At 40.3% G+C, this 20657-nt stretch overlaps 1 protein-coding gene across 4 annotated transcripts in view; it reads left to right on the forward strand.

The window, feature by feature from the left end:
• LOC140910327 (bifunctional heparan sulfate N-deacetylase/N-sulfotransferase 3) overlaps window positions 1–20657 on the forward strand; it is a 121590-nt gene that overhangs the window by 97331 nt on the left and 3602 nt on the right. For 3 of the 4 annotated variants that reach the window (XM_073340982.1, XM_073340985.1, XM_073340983.1), the window contains 2 exons: window positions 5908–6010; window positions 7286–11591. In XM_073340982.1, coding sequence (XP_073197083.1) covers window positions 5908–6010; window positions 7286–7405 — 223 coding nt within the window. In that variant the 3' untranslated portion in view covers window positions 7406–11591. Of the gene's footprint in view, window positions 1–5907; window positions 6011–7285; window positions 11592–20657 lie in introns of those variants that run through there. The other variant, XM_073340984.1, reaches the window with a different exon arrangement.

Raw genomic sequence — 20657 nt, forward strand, 5'->3', positions numbered from 1 at the left:
GTCATCTAGTCCAACCCCCTGCTCGAAGCAGGACCAATTCCCAGTTAAATCATCCCAGCCAGGGCTTTGTCAAGCCTGACCTTAAAAACCTCTAAGGAAGGAGATTCTACCACCTCCCTAGGTAACGCATTCCAGTGTTTCACCACCCTCTTAGTGAAAAAGTTTTTCCTAATATCCAATCTAAACCTCCCCCACTGCAAAAGGTTGATGAGAAATTTGTTGGCTGTAACAAAATGGAGTTGGTTCTATAAGCAAAATCGATACAAATTAATAGCCACTAATACTCCTCTGACTAATTCTGCATGCAAGCCATATCACTAATGCTAGTATGGGCAACAGTATGTATTTTTCAATGTCTTTACCCTCTTTTCAGAGGAACAGCCGTGTTAGTCTGTATTCGCAAAAAGAAAAGGAGTACTTGTGGCACCTTAGAGACTAACCAATTTATTTGAGCATGAGCTTTCGTGAGCTACAGCTCACTTCATCAGATGTTTACCGTGGAAACTGCAGCAGACTTTATATACACACAGAAATCATGAAACAATACCTCCTCCCACCCCACTGTCCTGCTGGTAATAGCTTATCTAAAGTGATCAACAGGTGGGCCATTTCCAGCACAAATCCAGGTTTTCTCACCCTCCACCCCCCCACACAAATTCACTCTCCTGCTGGTGCTAGCCCATCCAAAGTGACAACTCTTTACATAATCAAGTCGGGCTATTTCCTGCATAGATCAAGGTTTTCTCACATCACCCCCACCCCCATACACACACAAACTCACTCTCCTGCTGGTAATAGCTCATCTAAACTGACCATTCTCCAGGTTTAAATCCAAGTTAAACCAGAACATCTGGGGGGGGGGGGGTAGGAAAAAGCAAGAGGAAACAGGCTACCTTGCATAATGACTTAGCCACTCCCAGTCTCTATTTAAGCCTAAATTAATAGTATCCAATTTGCAAATGAATTCCAATTCAGCAGTTTCTCGCTGGAGTCTGGATTTGAAGTTTTTTTGTTTTAAGATAGCGACCTTCATGTCTGTGATTGCGTGACCAGAGAGATTGAAGTGTTCTCCGACTGGTTTATGAATGTTATAATTCTTGACATCTGATTTGTGTCCATTTATTCTTTTACGTAGAGACTGTCCAGTTTGACCAATGTACATGGCAGAGGGGCATTGCTGGCACATGATGGCATAGATCACATTGGTGGATGTGCAGGTGAACGAGCCTCTGATAGTGTGGCTGATGTTATTAGGCCCTGTGATGGTGTCCCCTGAATAGATATGTGGGCACAATTGGCAACGGGCTTTGTTGCAAGGATAAGTTCCTGGGTTAGTGGTTCTGTTGTGTGGTATGTGGTTGTTGGTGAGTATTTGCTTCAGGTTGCGGGGCTGTCTGTAGGCAAGGACTGGCCTGTCTCCCAAGACTTGTGAGAGTGTTGGGTCATCCTTTAGGATAGGTTGTAGATCCTTAATAATGCGTTGGAGGGGTTTTAGTTGGGGGCTGAAGGTGACGGCTAGTGGCGTTCTGTTATTTTCTTTGTTAGGCCTGTCCTGTAGTAGGTAACTTCTGGGAACTCTTCTGGCTCTATCAATCTGTTTCTTTACTTCTGCAGGTGGATATTGTAGTTGTAAGAAAGCTTGACAGAGATCTTGTAGGTGTTTGTCTCTGTCTGAGGGGTTGGAGCAAATGCGGTTGTATCGCAGAGCTTGGCTGTAGACGATGGATCGTGTGGTGTGGTCAGGGTGAAAGCTGGAGGCATGCAGGTAGGAATAGCGGTCAGTAGGTTTACGGTATAGGGTGGTGTTTATGTGGGGTGGGAGGAGGTATTGTTTCATGATTTCTGTGTGTATATAAAGTCTGCTGCAGTTTCCACGGTAAACATCTGATGAAGTGAGCTGTAGCTCACGAAAGCTCATGCTCAAATAAATTGGTTAGTCTCTAAGGTGCCACAAGTACTCCTTTTCTTTTTTTACCCTCTTTAATTTCCGTGGAAAAATCTGGACTTGCTTATGTGCTGATTAGACATGAAAAGTAATTTTTTCTTTCTTGCATGCTTTCAAACTGCTGTCCAAGTAATCGTTAACAACATGTGGAAAGAATGCAACTCAGAAGGATTATATTTTCTGTGAATTCTGCATTGAGCCAGACATTAAATATGGTGTTTAAATATTACAGAGATGGACACCTGACAGATAAAACAAGTATTGGTTTGTGAAAATTGTGTTTGGATTTTGGATGGATAAAAGAGAGAGATGCCTTTGCATCTTTTTCCTCGGCAGCAAAAGATTCACCATGCGTAAACAGAATGGACAGAAGGCTGGTTTTCCTTTACATTCAATTGCAGGAGACTCAACAATATCAGTGTCAGGAATGTAAAATCCACTCTCTGTATAATATACACAAATCCTTTGGATTCAGACATTTAGATTTACTTGCCCTTAAAATAAGATTGAGAACCTTAGGCTGCTCTTTTGAATGTGAGCCCATTGTCTGTTTTTATAAGAAGCTCTCAGAAAAAAATTCCTTTCCTTTCCTAGACATTTCTCTATTTAATGCTTTCAGACAGTTGTGCTCTATTCCTTTTTGTGGAGTATGTAGCAAAACAGATTTTATCTTTCATGAGATAAAGTCAAGTGTATTGTAAAGACATAATGGACCCAATTCATCCCTGGAAGTAACTCTATTGAAAGCTCCGTTTCTTTGTACACCAAAGGTCTTGACCTGGATGCTGTGAATTATTATTCTGCATCTAATTCTGCAGCAGGCTTTTCCTTCATGTCTACCCTTGAACACAGATAATGTTCATTTAGCATAACGTAGATTCAGACAACTTTTTCCATTACTTTGACCCCAATTCATCCTGGTATAGCTCTATTGAAATCAGTTTAGTTATATCAGTAATGAATTTGGCCCTTTATGTCATTTGGTAATTGATAAATACGGTAGAAAATTCCCATCTACTTGTACCTGCAAAATTGCAGCAGTGTAATGTGAAATAAAAATATAGGTTCTTTATCCAATGAACTCAAAGCATTTTACATTCTTTAATTAATCTTCACAAATCCATTTGAGGTTGGTAAATATTATGGTGCCCAGTTTACAGAGGGTTAGCACTGAGAATTGAATGGTAGACTAGTAATTGTAGACTCTGTCGTAATGGACATTGTATAAAAATCTGTATTAAAAACAAACACTTGCCTAATGGCACACAGTCAGTGACAAAGCCAGAAGAAGAACCCAGGAGTGCCGGTTGCCAGTCTCCTGCTCTACCCATTAGATCACGCTAGCAGATATTTTCTAGCCGTAGTTTGAGGTTGATGAATTTATCCTTAAAACAAGCTGGCTGGCAATATTGGTATTTCTATAAAGCAATTAAATGTCTTGAGCATATCAGTCTTGTTATGACCTGTGGGCTTTGTTTAATGCTAGCTATCACTTTTATACTATGATTTGTCATGAATTTATACTGTCACTCTGTTGTCACTTGAGAGGATGTTCCTGTGGATGAATTGTCTTTTTTCACAAAACAGCTTTTAATTAACTCTGTTTGAACATACTCCACCATTGATACTTCTACAAATGCTGTTCCACAGATTAAATTACAAATGTCTCTGTTCTTTAGGGTAGACCCAACTTACGATTTCCCCACCCCGGGCAGCTCCACATCCCAGGATAGTGGATTGTGGGTTCCTTCCGTCCATATGCACTGAACTAACCATCTCCAGGAACAGTCAAGGTGGTGCACAGCCATTTTATGCAGCAATTGAAGGCAACTGTACCCCTTACAGATACATAAACTGAGCCAAAGATTTGTCCCTAAGTCTTGAAATGAGGGGTTTTTTTGTTGGCAGACTGTAGTTTTAACTGTGCAGATTTTTAACTGTGCAGATATACTCTGGTTTCTGCATGGTCAAATGGAAATTTAACAAAAAAGATTTCATAAAATGAATAATACTTCAATAATCCACATATCTTGGATAATTTAAAGGCACTTTGTGTCATGATGTACATGGGATCCACAATAATTGCGCACTTCTGGAAATTTGACTCCCATGAATCTTTGTCAATACTTATTGCATATAGTTTCTTATGCAATCAAAACAGGTGTTACCTGTGTCCATGCTACTGCCGAAGCAGTGCCCTTGATCAGTCATGTACAACTCCCATTGACATCCAATAAATGGATTGAAGGCATAATATGGCCCTTGAAATGTGCTCTAAAATACATGATCAGTTCAACTTGTCCAGATACAGCTCCATTGACATTATTTATTAGTATTGTTTGATTTGATCTATAAAAGACAGAAAGCACCTATCCAGATCTCTAGCTCAAACGTAGTTCATGTCTGTATACAAACATGTATATTTTGTTCTGGTTTGGTGAATATACCGGCTGGCTGCATAGAGAAGTCATGTCAAAATAAGCATGTGCATATAATGGTGATGCAAAGAGCTCTTAAGATGTGTTTATCTATGCTGTGAATCACTCATGATGCTGGTTAAGAGGAGTCTAAGAAACCCGTTCTGCTCCCAATGGGAGTTTTGACACTGACATTGATGGAAGCAAGATAAGGTCCATATACCTTGTGAATTAAAAATAAGGCCCTTTAATGTTAACATTACTGTACAGACAAAGCCCCTGATAATGTCATTGTGGAATACCACTTGTGAGGTACATCATGACACCTTTAATCCATTGCTAGACTGACATTGGTGTAATTTCAAAAGCCTGAGAAAATATACTGTGGCGGGGAGGGGGGGAGGGTGAGAACCATAGAGAGACTTTGTTCATCTCTCTGAGGTGCCAGTAGGTAAGGGAGAAGCCCAGCTAGAGTCCCCCACCTGCAGGTCTGAGCAGGGGGAAAAACCATCTCTTGGGCTCCAGGCTCTAAGTCCCTATTTGTGGGCTGGGGGAGGAAGAGCAAGGCTCCCAAGGGAGATCCAGGCCTCAGGAGGAGAACCTCTTCGCCGCAACAATAATCATCACACCCCCCTGAACCCAGTTGTTTGTCATCATCAGATTCTGTTTTCTTCAGATTAAACAATGGCCATTCATCCTCTCTGCTGTTTGGTTGTTTACTCCATTTTTCTCACACAACTGCATTACTGCCAGCTTCATTCTTTCTGTCTTCCATGCTCCTCAACAGCCTTTTCTCCCTCCTCACTCCTTTCTTCTTCCTATCTCCCTTTTCCCTAGTCCATGCACAGTCTCGCCCATCCTTTCCTTTTTCTGCTGCCTTGCTCCTATTAACTTACCCCATCCTGTCCTCCCTTTTACCCCACTTCTGTTTACCATAATATAGTCAAAGAAAACAAACTTTGGAATTGCTGTGACTTTCTCACTTTGGGCCTGACTCTGCCACCCTTACTCACAGTGAAGAGTACCTTATTATGTAAGTAGTCACATAGATTTCCATGGAACTAATGGACAAATAAGGTACTATTCAAGATGAGTAATGGTTGCAGAAGTTGACCCTTAGCTTGTATGTTGTATCCCTTTTTCTCACCCTGTGTCTGCCTTGTTTGTTTAGACTGTGAGCTCTTCAAGACAAGGATTGTGCCTTCTTATGTGGTTTGTAGAGCCCCCAATGAAATGGGGCGCCAATCCTGTACAGTATAATCCTCTGCAATATAAACTATCAATAAAATTAAATAGGGTCTATATGTGCCTAGATTCAATGGGATCTGTGTTCAGTTATATGTGTCCTAGAAATCTATAGGGATAGCTAGCTAGCTAGCTATCCTGTTATTTTTTATTCTTTCCTCCAAAGGGGTGTCCTGCCTGAATAACAAGGGAAAAGTGGACCCAAAATATTAAGTTGCTGAAGTGATTAAAAAAAAATCTTAGACGGAACATATTTGATTTGTTTGCTGAATTGAAAGTTGTACAAAATATTCATTTCAGGTTCGATTCACATAAAGGTTTCTGGTGTCAACTCCTGGAAGAAGGGAAAACCAAGTGTCTTGGAAAGAGCAAAGGCAGAAAATACCCTCCTATGGATTCAGAGGTAAACCATTGTTTTCTGAGGCAATACAGCATTTGAATGGCTTTAAGGAGTGCCTCACTCACACATGTGGGATACTCCATTGACAAAATTATAACAAGAACAAGAGGATAAAATTAACAACCTGTGGTTTATTTGTATTAACTCTCCCTACAGCTGAGGCCTTTCTGATACTATGAACCACATGATCGTTTTTCAACCTTTTGTATAGAGGGTGAGCATAAAGGCCAAGATGTCTCCAAATTAACTTACCCTGAAATTGTTTTTTAAACATTTTCTTCATATTGAAAAACCTACTAGCTCTCAAAAAGCTGCAACATAGTTAAAATCTCAGCCCCTCAGCTAAGCAACCCACACCAGCAACAAGCTCAAAACTCATGGTTTGTTGCAGTCATGGTCAGATGTGTAAATGTGGGACTGTCCTCTGTTCTTCCAGTCTGTTTCATTCTTGACTTGTCAGGCTATTAACAGTTACACATGTTCTCATGGCAGTTCATTTTTAAGACCAATTAATTTTGGTATCTATCAGTTTTGAAAATGTTTCTTCAGAAATGTTCAGATAAAGTTACTTTCACAGGCCTGATAGCTGAGGTCCACACTCCCGCTTCTGCACAGAGGAGGGGAAGAATTCTCAGCAAGCATTTGAACCTCTGTTTTTACTCTGGCCTTCTCATACTGAACTCCCACTTAACTTAGTCTGAATGAAACCTGAGTGAAGAGCTCAAGACTTGGTCAGTAGTAAGTACTATTGTACTTACTTATTGTACTGTAGGCCTGATTTTATTCTCATGCTGGTGTAAATCAGGAGTAACTCTTGTGAGAGGAGAATCAGCCTCTGTGGGGTATTATTTGTATTATGTTTGTCCATCCTGAACAACTCTAAAAAATGTAAATACCTGAATGACAAACCCTGAAATACTATGGAGTTATAGTCTGCCCTCAGTTACACTGATGTAAACTCAGAGTAGCTTATTGACTCCAGAGTTACTCTGGATCTATACAGATGTATCTGAGATCAGACTCTGATCAGTTTCTTTGGTTTTGATGAACATTTTGGAAATTTACTGTATATCTACTAAAATTACCTCTGCAGCTCAGCTGCTAAATAGAGTATAGATACTGTGTGCAATAATACATAGCATAGGAGAAAGTATACAGCACAGAAGAAAACATGGCATAGTTTAGATACAGGTAAAACAAACTGCAAAACTCAAAATCCATAGCATCTACAGTACAATATTTTACTAAATAAAAATGTCTACTTTTTTTATCCATCAGTGCAGGGCTTTTCTGTCAAGCTACTACAGAGATCACAATGTGGAACTGTCAAAACTCCTGCACAAATTGGGACAACCCCTGCCATCATGGCTGAGACAGGAACTACAGAAAGTGAGATAGCATTGAGAGAAAGAAAGCTTCTTGAAATCTCTCTTCCACACTTGAGTCATCTTACCTAAAGCCTTCAATAGCTACCAGGAGGCAGGTGTAAAATATACCTCTTCAAAAGAGAATTAAAGAATGAAGTTCTTTCCATATGCTGGCATGTGGATTGTGAAAATGTGTGTGTCTCTTAGAACTCTGGAGGCCTGCACGCTTTCTCTTCACCATTCCTGGGCCTGTGGAATTGTTGTAAACTACTGTGCGCACATGTAGAAGTCAATAGCAACTGGTATAAGCTTTAAAAGCAAAGCTACACAATTGTCCAATTTCATAGTAAATATTTACACTTTTATATTCAAACTTAGGAGTGTTGTGTCTCATGTAAGTTTTGTAGCCCATTGTTTGCCTGCTCATGGTTTTTCATACTTTTTGATTATTATGACGTGTCTTATACAAAACTAAGAAAACCCTGTATAACACACAATGGCCAAATGTACTCCTGTCTTTGGAATCTGCTTACCAAATTTTGAACTTAAAATAAATGACCACAGTTGAGGAGTACAAACACATGTTGCTTAGGTGCAAACAACAGGACAGAATATGTTTTGTGAGCCAAATCCTGAAGCCACAGGTAAAACACTGTAGCAAGAAATAATGTAAGAAATATGGCCCTGCTCTGTGAGGAGGAAACCACAGTGTGCTGTGGATCCCTTCAAGTTTAGAATCTATGCTTTTAAATACTGCACCTCCATACACAGTCCGCTGAAACAGCAACACAAAGGAATATAGAGTATTCTGAATAGAGACTACTCTATATTAAAGAAGAAATCTAATTAGATATATGAAACACAACATTAAAAAAGAAATGTACATTGTAATAATCTGAGTGTTAAACTTATGAATCTGAACCAAACCATAGCAATGCAATGAACAAATGACCAGAGTAGATCTTTCACACCTAGCTGCTGTGAGTTGCAAGTTATAGGGCCTAGATTCTGATCTCACAGTTCTGTAAATGAGGAGTAACTCCAGTGAAATCAGTAGAAAAAACTTATATCTGAAAAACTGGTGTAAGAACAGAAACAGACCTATATTAAGATTGCCTTAATTTACAATTTATCTTGTCCTGGTTTTTGGTATGTTGCATTTTATGTATTTATTTGATGTGTGTTTTCCAAAACTCTCCTTATACTGACTGAAAAGACTGGCATCTCTCAATGCCTTCCAATTTAATACATTCAAGTTGCAAAAACGCACTTGCTTTCCCAAGGGAGATATATTTTTTAAAAGTTTTGTAATTAAATAAATAAGTTTAAATAAAAATTAATACAGTGTGCAGTCATGATATAGAATTAGGCTCCAGTACTGCAAACACTTAAGTATATGTTTAAGTTTTCACAGTGTGAGTACTCTCAGTTAAACAGTGAGACCAGGGCATAATTATTAATGCTTCAAAAAATTAGGAAAGGGATCATTAAAAGCATGAGCCAAATTTAGCTCTCATGTTACTCCACTGAAATATGTCTCAGTGTGTTTTAAAAATGCATTGACAGCTAATGAATAAATATCCAAAGTCAAAAAATGGACATGCTCCCTCTGTATACTATTGTTCCACATTAGATGCTTGGTTCTGTAACTGCATTCCCAATATTTGCTTTAAAATGGGCAGTTAAAAAGTACATCAAATGGTGGAAAGCTTTTCTATATACTTGTTTGTCATAAACTGCACAATTTATTTTTTATGATAATGGGATGGAAACCAGTTTATTGTTCACTAAATAGAAAACAGATATTGAGATCCTTATTGTAATTCTAACGTAACTTTTTTTTACTCGTGGACTTTGTTTTTGTAATACATGATTTTGATAGGCCTGTAAAGAAAAATATCAATGCAAATTTGCTGTGTATATATACATTACTCAGCACATTATTGCATAAAGGAGTGTGCATGATTAACAACAAGGATCTAGTAGAGTAGACATTCTATAAATTGAACATCATAATTATTTATAGAAAGAATGAAAAAAATCTTATTTCATTTACTGTCATGTGCATTAGGTCCAAAATTTGACTTGTCTTAAAATTCTTTTAATCTAGTAAAAGATACCCCCTGGACTCTGAATAACTACAAAAGAAAAATCCTTTGCATGTGTAAACAGTTGATGTGACCTGAAAATGTCTATATGGATTTGTAACAACTAAGATGTTAATGTGAATCATGGGGGAAGACACCTACGGTGATGCTCTAGTAGCCCCACTGACTTCAATAGAGTCCTTTCATCCTTAGTGTACAACAGATACACCATCACCAAAACATTAAAAAGAAAATACTATTTTTAGGAACTGCACAAAACTTGTGTTTTGTGCTCTGGTGCTACAATTACTCTGCTCTCTTTAAAGCAGCAATTACATAAGCATTTTGGGACCAGATCATGCCCCCAAGATTGCTATGCATGGAGGGCAGGGAACCTCTTTGCACAGATGTCAACCCTCCTCTGTGCTATAGGGATGGAGCTCACACACATTAATAGCACAGACTTTTCTTTCTAGGACACCACAAAGGGCTCTATGCCTGGTCTAGATCTGGGAGGGCGTGGAGGGGAGAGGGTAAGAAGTGGCCAGCATGAGGATGTGTGGCAGCCCCAGGTTGGATGGGGCTTGGGTGTGGACTGGGATATGCAGATTACCTTTCTTCTAGTCCCAGGTATTTTATACAGATAAGGTAATATATTCTAGATCTGTAGACCCTATTCTGCAGAGCCTCCTGATGGGATGTGGGAAGGAATGCCTCTCTTAAATGGGGACCCTTTGGCAGCCATGGCCAGGCAAATAGCTGGTAGTAAAGCTCCATTTCATCCATATTATCAGGGAGTGTGGGGACTGTCAGGGGCACAGAGCACAGGATCTCCACATTGATTTCAGTGGGAGTTCTGACTGAGTAAATACTATAAACAAAAGTATTTGGCCTTTTGTCCTCAGAATTGTGCATTGCACAGGGCCTGATCCTGAAATCCTTATTGTTCAAAACTCCTATTTTGACAATGCCTGAGAGAAGTCTGCAGGATCAAGCTCTTTAGCATCAGCATCTCCAGATAGCATTAACTTCTCGTGCAAGTTAATATTATTGAGACACTTAAAAACAATGGATAATAAAGGCAAATTGATAGCGTTCTTTGAGTTTACAAAGGTATTTACTGCTCTGATTTGCAAATATATTTGGGGCTGTAATTTTTTGTATGAGCCCTAAAAGGGAATAAATGCACCTACCCATAATTTCTGCTTTGAAGTATTATGTTAAAATATGTTTGAAAATATTCAGCAAAAGCCTGTAAAAAAAGTAAAAATAACATTTATTCAGGACCAGCTAGGTTAGTTATGAACAAGGAGTCTCAGCAAGGCATGCAGACTCCAGACTTTATCTACAATAGCTGGAATCTGAAAATAATGGGATACACATGAGTAAAGCTGAGCAAGTAATTCATAAAAAAAATATTTATTTGACCAAGTTTAGCTTATTTTAAGCTCATCACTTATCTACAAGCAGACTGCAGTCTCTTCAAATTCATTTTCATAAATATCTTACCAACTTTAATGGGTTTTTTAAAATTTACAGATTGATTGTGAAACATGTATTGCAAATATTTGATAGGTTGAGCTAATTAGTTGTGATTGATCAGATAAGGCATGTGGTATGTTTTCCTGTTCCCTGCTTAGATGAGTGTGCAAGGAATTCCTTCACAAAAACTTGTCTGTGTGGAGTTTAACTTGTTTTCTGCAAATACTCATGCATTTGACTTTGAAATTTGCTTTCCACAAACATCTGTGGCAGTAAAATACAATGCAGGATTGTTAGCAGAAAGTGAACATAAAGGGGCATAAATATAGGTGATGTAAATTCATCTGACTGTTTCAATAAACATTTATGAAAGTGCTACAGTATTTTCCCAGCTCCACATTTGAGAAAAGAATGAGTTTAACTTATTTGCAGGCTACCTTGTACAGAATACCCTTTTCTTTTGCTTAAAAATGTGAAACTTCCTCAGGAAGAAATTAAATAGATATTTCAGTGTTTATAGATGTAATATTCTTGTCATTCACATTGAATGAAAATTTCTGGAAACATTTTTCTCAACGTTTTTTAAAATTGAAAAAACAATATTATTCTGCTCGTGGCATGATATCTGATGTGCAACAATAAACTCTGATAAGAAAATGTACTGCCATGTAGTAGTGATTTTATGTTCATAAAAGTTCTCCCCTTCCAGTTTTTTTGGCAGCTATTGTACTTTGACTTTGAGATACAACACAGTCCAGAAGCACAGTAGTTGCATGAAAGATTTTCCAAAAGAAAAATATTGCTTACTCTGCCGGTATGTGGATATTACTGCTCGGTGAAGCTGCTTTTTTACTGCCTTTGCTTGTTGATTACTTTTTATATAGCTTGTGCCAGAAGCTGCAGGTGTACTTCAGTAACATTTTCAGATCTTTATATACAAAGAGCAAGAGAGCTCTATTAAAAGTATTTGCCCTTAGGTGAGGTTTGGAGGAACACTGTTCTTAAGTTGACACATTCCAACAGCCTTCGTAGACAGCAGGGAGCATTAGAAAAATCCATATAAATTACTATAAAATTAATATTATCAAAGAAAAATTCTGTACTATCAACTACTTGAGGTCAGAAAAGCACTCTAGATGTGATGGTACCTGGCCAAATAAAAGCTTACAGTGTTGTCTTGGGGCAACACAGAAAATATCAACATGATACATTCTGCTCATTATGGGGAAGTGATGTAATCTGTACACTATAAAATGTTTGGGTTTCTTTTACATTAACTACAGTTACTTTAATTGGATAATTAAAAAAACAGTAAAGTAACAACACAAATGTATTGAGTTAGCGCAATCAGAGCATTTTGCTTACAAGCAGCATCCGGCCATACTACATTCTTAGACTCAAGTCACCAACTCAGCTAATGCTGCCATTTGACAGATCTTTCAATTTTGCCAGTCCAGAATATTCTAATGCATCAAACACCTTTCTTAATGCTCCATGCTCCACCTGAATGATGAGGGTAAAATTAGCAGGATCAGAAAGGAAGACTCACAAGAGGAGAAAGAAAACAAATGAGGGCAGCCAAGGGCTAGAGAAAACAGAATGAGAAACGCAAGAACTTTTTTCTAACAAGAAATGGAGGGGGTATATAGGGAAGATCCAACATAAAAGGATTGAATCTGAGTGTGCCAAGCACCGTCAACTACCACTTCCATCGATGAGAACTGTGGCTCCGCGCTGCTCAGGTTCCGGCTACAGCTGGGTAAGAAGATGCTGCTTCTGTCTGGAAAAAAGGCAAAGAAGTGTCTGGTTTTCCCCTCAGGAAAACAAAGGAAGAAAAAAAAATTTTTTTTAGGGAATCACAGACAAAGAAAGAAAGAAAGAAAATGGAATGCAACACCGTGGAAAATCAGGCCTTCTGTCTAAGTTTTCTATCTATCACATTTCCTCAATTTACTTTGCTTTTATCTTTTTCTCTTTCTTGCCTCCTTTCAGTTTTCTGTTGCTTTCTTTTTCTTTTTCCATTGGCCCTCTCCTTTCCTTCTCCCTCTGTCCTTTTCTATCTCTTTACTTTCCCACTTCTCTTTCTTTATTCCTTTCTGCTCCACTTGACAAATTCAAATTGCAAATAAGGCATGCGGTTTTAGCAGTGAGGATAATTTCAATTGGAACAGCTCAAGGATGTGGCAGATTCTCCGTCACTTGAAACCTTTTGGCTCTTTTTTTAAAAGATATAGCCTACCTCAACCCCAACTTATTAGACTTGACACAAGAAATTACTAGATGAAATTCTATGGCCTGAATTATACAGGAGATCAGACTGCATAATCACAGGACAGAGCTGCCTGTAAAAATCTAATGCTTTCTAGTGAGTCTTCCATCATAACTCCTTTCTTCAGCTGTCCTGTTAACTATAACAGTCCAGAAATTTTAAAAACCATTCCTTTCTTGTATAACATTTTAGATGTAACCACAGTATGCACATCTTAGTTGTGAGACCCTGACTGGAAGGAAAACATTGAGATTTCAAATATATAGACATCAGACAAAAGCATAGGAAGGAATAACCAGTTTATTCACATGACATACAGTAGAACAAAAGTCTGGAACACAAATGGTGCAAGGTCGGAACCGTTCAGGTTTATTTTACAGGTAGGTAGCAGGTGACCAGATCTCCAATGTGCCCATTTCCTTCTGTACTACACTGGAAGCAATGTTACTTTTCTAAAATAAAGGGCCAGTAGACGTCATATTACAATGCAACAAGATAAATGCTGGCCCTTTAAAATGAAATCCACTTCACATGATTGATTTTGCTCTGAATTCATTTTTCCAGGCTTTTCCACTATACTCTAATTTTCCAAAAGCAAAATGAGAGCAAAAAAAAAGTACTTACAATAAAAAATGGAGTTTCCCTCTGTAGCCATCGCTCCCTGCCCTTCTCTAAGAGCTCCACTATCAGCAACACTTGCAAACTCTAAATTAATTGGAGAAAACAAATGGTTTCATTAGAACATATTAAGACATATTAGAACATATTAAGTTCTCTTCTCCTTTATGTAGGTGTAAATTTGGAGTAACACCACTAAAGTTAATTGGCCCAGATTTGCTGTGTTGGTTCCACTGGCTTCTTCCAGGTACACGATGGTAGGGACAATCTGCATCTAGGATGCAGAAGCTCCACCTGTCTGCTATGTCCTGCCAGAAGGGGCATCCAAAGGAAGTGCTGATTCCTCTTCCGGGCAGCTTTAGCCAGGAAGTTATTGCAGAATTTTAAAGCTGCCCTCCGCTGGCAGAACTCAGAAGAGGGTGGTAAGAGCACCACTCCCTGCCTCTCTGAGGTGAATCCCCCCCTCAAATGCTGCTGCCTTCTACAGGTTCAGTAGCTCCAAAATGTATCACTCTGTGCCCCAGTGGATTAATCAAACCCAATGGAATTATTCTGGGTTTATTCTGTAATTGAGAGCAGAATGTAGCCCAGCGTACATTCATTCCCTTTCACCCTTTCCCCATGTTTATTCCCCCCACTCTCCACTGTTCCTCAGACATTCTTGTCAACTGCTGGAAATGGCCCACCTTGACTATCACTACAAAAGGTCCCCCCGGCTCTCCTGCTGTAATAGCTCACCTTAAGTGATCAGTCTCCTTACAGTTCATCCATCCGATGAAGTGAGCTGTAGCTCACGAAAGCTTATGCTCAAATACATTGATTAGTCTCTAAGGTGCCACAAGCACTCCTTTTTTCTCTTTACAGTGTGTATGGTAACACCCATTATTTCATGTTCTCTATGTATATAAATCTCCCCCCTGTATTTTCCACTGAATGCATCCGATGAAGTGAGCGGTAGCTCACGAAAGCTTATGCTCAAATAAATTTGTTAATCTCTAAGGTGCCACAAGTACTCCTTTTCTTTTTGCAAAAACAGACTAACACAGCTGCTACTCTGAAACCTGTCATGAACTCCATTATCACTCCCCTAGCTCCTGAGCTGCTCACTTGATTGGTCTGAGCTTATTATGGGCTATGACAAATACCTAGGTTTAAATAGGATCAATTTAACCCATGTTAACAGCACACTGCCTTATCTACACTCAGCTGCTCAAACATTACCATTACCTAACCCCTTCCAAGTCCTAATCTAGACAAAACCTTTGTGTCATCGGAGTGGTGAAAATGGGCTTTATCTGGGCCAGAGATGTGGCCTTTAAACCCCCAATGCCATCATCCAACTTTCATTTTCAGAGAGCATAGTAAATCCCAGACAAGATCAATGAGACAGGAACAACACAGCAGAATATGCATACTAATGGTCCCTTGTCTAACCTGATTTTATTAGCTATCTTCATTCTCCGATGCTACACTTGATTTAGCTTGCCCAGGTAACATAAGTTTTAAACTAAAAAGAAAAGTGTTTTAATAGAAAAAAGGAGAAGCCAATTCATAACCAATGTTAACAATCCATATCCAAATCTATCTGATGATCAAGCAAGAGCTCTGGTTACGTTAAACAGGAGTTCAGTTATAAATGCCTTTGGTTTAGTTGGTCCAGTCAGATTTGAGAAACAGCATAATCACCTGAGGGTTTTTTTCCCCTCTAAATCCTTTGTCAGTGCACCCTGATGTTACTAACAAGCTGTCTCTTGGATGGGTTCAAGGAACCTACCAAAAAAAAAAAATCTGGACTTTCCATTCATGTAATGGGGAAGATATTTCAGGAGACTGATGAACTCCAAATTGAAACAAAATGATCAGTATGATTGGAGCAACCTCACGATTGAATGGAGGAAATCATACCTATTGACTCTGACATACAAATACGGAGGCCATCATACACTCTGATAATTGTAATTCTATTGCTGTGACTTCTTTAGGACCTGGTTCTGACTGCACACCACTTTTTCTCTGGTGTAACTCCATTGATTTAATTGAATTACTCCTGGTTTACATTTGTATAAACAAAGTTCAAAATCAGGCCATTTCTTTTTCATCTGCAATTTGTGATGTCCCTAGTCAAGAACAGAGGAAATCAGTGGACTTGCAAGTTGGGGGAAATGGTAGGAGGGCATGATTGCAACACATGGGATAAATATATTTAACTACTGGGCATGGGTGAAATCTAGCACTATCCCAGCTAGATAGAAATTAGAAAATAAACATAATTATCCAGCAATCGTTCAAAATGCAGTCAAACCGTACTCACCTTAGAGAAGTGAATTATGTCTGAATGAACAATGCCAGTCCGAAAGTCCCAGAGAGCTATAAAGTCGTTGATATTCATTGTACAGCATTGAATGAACCAGCTAAATGGTTACATAAAGGCTTATATCCACACCAAAGGCATTAAGAAATACACACGTGCTATAATGATTGCAGTTTTTCAAATTACAAACACAGTGATCCTCTGAGCATGCACATCGCAGATTCAACAACCATGGGCTTGCCTCCCTTTGCACTCCATTACGGCACCTCCCTACACCCTCCCTCAACATTCCACGTGGCATCAGGGACCAAATACCTATCCCTACCACTCCACACTCAGGAAATTAAGGACACCCACAGCTTCACATACATCAACCGTGGCTCTCACAGGTCAGTGTATGTGTAGGTAAAATGCACATAAATGTTCTTTCCCCTTATTAAGTTCTGTTCCATTAAGTTTTTAACATACTTGTTTTTAAAGTGCACAGATTTTTCTTCGCACTGGTTTTGTTACTAAATTAAATTCTGTTCTTTGGAAAATAATTCATGTTTATTATTATTTATTATTAAAGCCCTGGCTGGGATGATTTAACTGGGAATTGGTCCTGCTTCGAGCAGGGGGTTGGACTAGATGACCTTCTGGGGTCCCTTCCAACCCTGATATTCTATGATTCTATGATTCTATGATTATTCACAACATAAGCTGCAGAGTGCATTGCAGCTTTGAAAGCACCCTTGTTACTGTACAGAGTGACACAGCTTATAGGATCAGTGACAAACACTGTAATAATCATAAATCTACAGCAAGCACCACAAAATTAATATATGTATTGACAGTGTTATATTAATAGATATACACCAAGCACCACACAAATCGTAACTGGCCCCAAAACACCAGGGCCAGATAGAGCACACTGCAATGCATTACTGTGGCTCACTGTTAAAGTACACTTTCAAAGCTTCTCTGAACCATATAGCTCCACATTGATTTCTATTAATAGCCCTTGTGTCTGCCTGAGATGACTCATGCCTGCCAATAATGGGGTGGCGACTGAGCATGCTCAGTCCATGTGAGCATGCTCCATAGAAGCCAAGCAGAAAATCTGGGGGGCACGTGACCCCACATGTCCCCCCCATGAGTTGCCTCAGCTACAGCCCTCCACCTCCATCCTGGTGGCAATTCTTTCCCCTTTGCTTCACAGATATTATGCAGGACACAGCAGGCAGCTATAACCATTGGGATGTTTTTTCACTGAGATTTTATGAGTAAACAATGCCCGTGTCCCTTCAATCCACCAAAAGGAGCATTCAACTGTCTTTCCGCACCTGCTGAGCCTGTAGCTGAATCTTTCCTTGGTGCTATCAAGGTGGTGGACACATTACTTCATGAGCAAAGGGTTGGCTCAGTCCCCCAGGATCACTATTGCATTTCAACATCGTCAATGATAAGCTACCAGTCGAGAAAGAAACACCCTGCTTGTAGCTTTCTGAACAGTCCTGTGTTCTTAAAGATGCAAACATCATGCACCTTCCCTGACCAGCCAACACAGATGTCAGGGAAATGTTCCCAGTGATCCACCAACACCTGCATAACCACAGAAAAGTAGCCCTTTCTGTTGATGTACTCTGGCAAGATGGTCTGGTGCCAAAATAGGGATGTGCATCTATTGCACCACAGCAATTCAGGAACCACATTGCTGCAAATCCATGCACTATGTCCTGCACATTGCCTAGAGTTACGGACCTGCGTAGTAGGAGATGATCAATGGCCCTGAACACTTACATGACAACAGCCCCCACAATGGATTTCCCAACACCAAAATGACTTCCCACTATCCGGTAGCAATCCAGTGTTGCAGTTCTAACAGTGCAATTGCCACTCACTTCTCCGCTCTCAGTGCAGCTCTCATTTCGGTGTCCCTGCAGCCATTGCTCATCATTCCACGCCTGCATTACAATGAGATCACACCAGTCAGGGCTCATTTCTTGGGCCCAGAAGCAGTGCTCCATCATCTGCAGCTGCTCCTTGAACGCCAACAACCACCTTGAACTGGTTCTTGCTATGTCACACTGCAATCTGTCCTCCAAGAAATCATCATGTTCTTCACTGGTTCAGGTCATCTTTCAGCTCTTCAAATACCAGAGGATACTGTGTCCTGAGCTTGCAATGCTTATGACAATAGTGCAGAGCTGTGCAGACTCCATGCTTCTGTCAGGCTGCATGGCATGAGTGGCAAGTCACATAGGCAGGGGGAGGTGTTGCCTCCCCAGACAGGCGTTGCCTCCCCAGACAGGCGTGACCCCGCCCCCTGCCGTGACGCTCCCAGCATGCAGCTGCGGCTCCAATCCTCCCGGCTCTGAGTCCAGCCCCTCAGTGTTCTGCATGCTGCCCACCTTTCCATGCTCCAGGACTGGGGCCACACACTGCCTTCCCTCCCACGCTCCAAGACTGGGGCTGCACACCACCTGCACTCTGGAGCTGGGGAGTCTGGGGCCATCCGCCACCCGTCTTTCTATCCCCCCACCCCCCAGGCTGGGGCCGCATGCTGCCCACCCTCCCGACACTCCTTTGGGGCTAAAGAGCTAGCCGCAGGACTGGGCCAGTGGCAGCGGTGGGGGGGGCGGCTCTGGGCTCCGGTGGAGGAGGGCTTGGCTCGGGAGGAGGGGGTAGGGCTGGGAGCTAGCCTCCCCCAGCCGGTGGTTCACATGCCACCCTTGCTGCATGGGTGTGTGGGATTTTGAAAAAAAGGCATGAAAATTATGGGATATAAATGACATTATGTGATGGAGACTGTGTCACGCTGGGAAATTGACCCCTTGAGCCCAGTCACCCTGTGTAACTCATTTCTGCCCCACCATGCATTGCCAACATTTCCCAAAAGGCAATGCACTTGACGGTGGTAGGTGCACACTGGGTTACCTACTCATTGTGCCCCTGGTGAGCATGTGCAGCACTGACGCGAGGAGCCAAGTATGGACGTGCACAAGAGGTATACTAACTGTGGCAGCTTTACGCCAACATAACTTGCGTCGACCAAAGTTCGTAGTATAGAAATAGTATAGGCAGACTACCAGTATTACACAGTGATACCTCTGAAAATAAAATACCTTAAATGATGGACTTGCAAAAGTTTAAATATCATATTTCACATAATGCTAATGTAAACCTGAATTGTTATAATATAAGCATCATCTGACTAAACTGTTCTGCCACATCAGTAGAACCTATTGTATATGTAAAGTGTTCAGCATGTTACTTTAGTATAACAGGTTGAAGATCTCATGCATTCGGTAGTTTGGCATATCCATTAAGAACACTGTAACATCACATGCCATTCATCATTGGATTATATATTTACATGCTTGTGAGCAATGGTGGATGAACCTTCTTGAACCCAAAAACTTTCATATAGTAACATTTTTTTGCTAAATATCTAAATACCTGAACAATAGGGCAACAGAGCCACCCAATGGCCAGAAACTGTTGTTCGTACTTAGTAAAGTACCACCACCACTATCAGGAATATTTCTAAATTGAATATGTTTCAGAGTAGCAGCCGTGTTAGTCTGTATTCACAAAAAGAAAAGGAGTACTAGTGGCAAAAAGAAAAGGAGTACTAGTACTAGTACTCCTTTTCTTTTTTCTAAATTGAATATGAACACAGAATTCCAATGAGATCAAAGGTAGAAAATTTTCAGCGAGTGAGTTAGACTTACTCTTTGATCATTTTTTATTCCCCTAATCTTCTTTTACATTTTCAACTTTCTGTCACAACAATCCTTTGCCTCTTCACATTATTGACCAAGCAAACTGAGGCCTAACATGCAATCCAATGGCATTTCTTTATTGTCTGTAATAAAATGCAGTAACTTTTGAATGCCACATCTGAACAATTTCAAAATGTCAGAGAATGATCTAGTGATCAGTGGCCAGAACTCTATTGATTTTGATGAAAATCAGAAAAAACAAATGGGAGAAATGGAAGACACATGGATCTCATGGTGCCTGGTTTGCAGAGCTACCAGCTTCAACCACTTCTGCAATTGTCTAAAAATGAAATAACTGGTTGGCAGCCATTAACACATTCCATCATAACAACACCCCAATCTCAGTTTTGCTGATCATCCCAATAAACTTTAAAAATACTGACATCCTGAAAGAGAAAGAAAAGAAAGGAGAAATTAAAAATACATCTGATGGGAAGAAGGGAGAATGGGGAGGCAAGGGGAGAGCGAAATAGGGACATACACAAGAGCTCCTGGCTTAGGGGAGGAGACAGGGAGACACAGAGCCCCTGGTATGAGAAGAAGGGAGGCACACAGAACCTCTGGCAGGGGGCAGAATGGGGGACCCAGGTATGGGAGGGAGAGGAAATGGGTGGAAAGGGGGTGCACAAAGAGCCTTTGGTATGGGAGAGAAGCACTGGGGTAATGCAGGAATAGGAGGCACAAAGAATCCCTTGCTATGGGAAAATGTGGAACCCTGATATGGGGGAATGGGGGGGCATGGGGGAGAA

Source organism: Lepidochelys kempii, chromosome 4 (assembly GCF_965140265.1).
Source record: "Lepidochelys kempii isolate rLepKem1 chromosome 4, rLepKem1.hap2, whole genome shotgun sequence".
Lineage (NCBI taxonomy): Eukaryota > Metazoa > Chordata > Testudines > Cheloniidae > Lepidochelys > Lepidochelys kempii.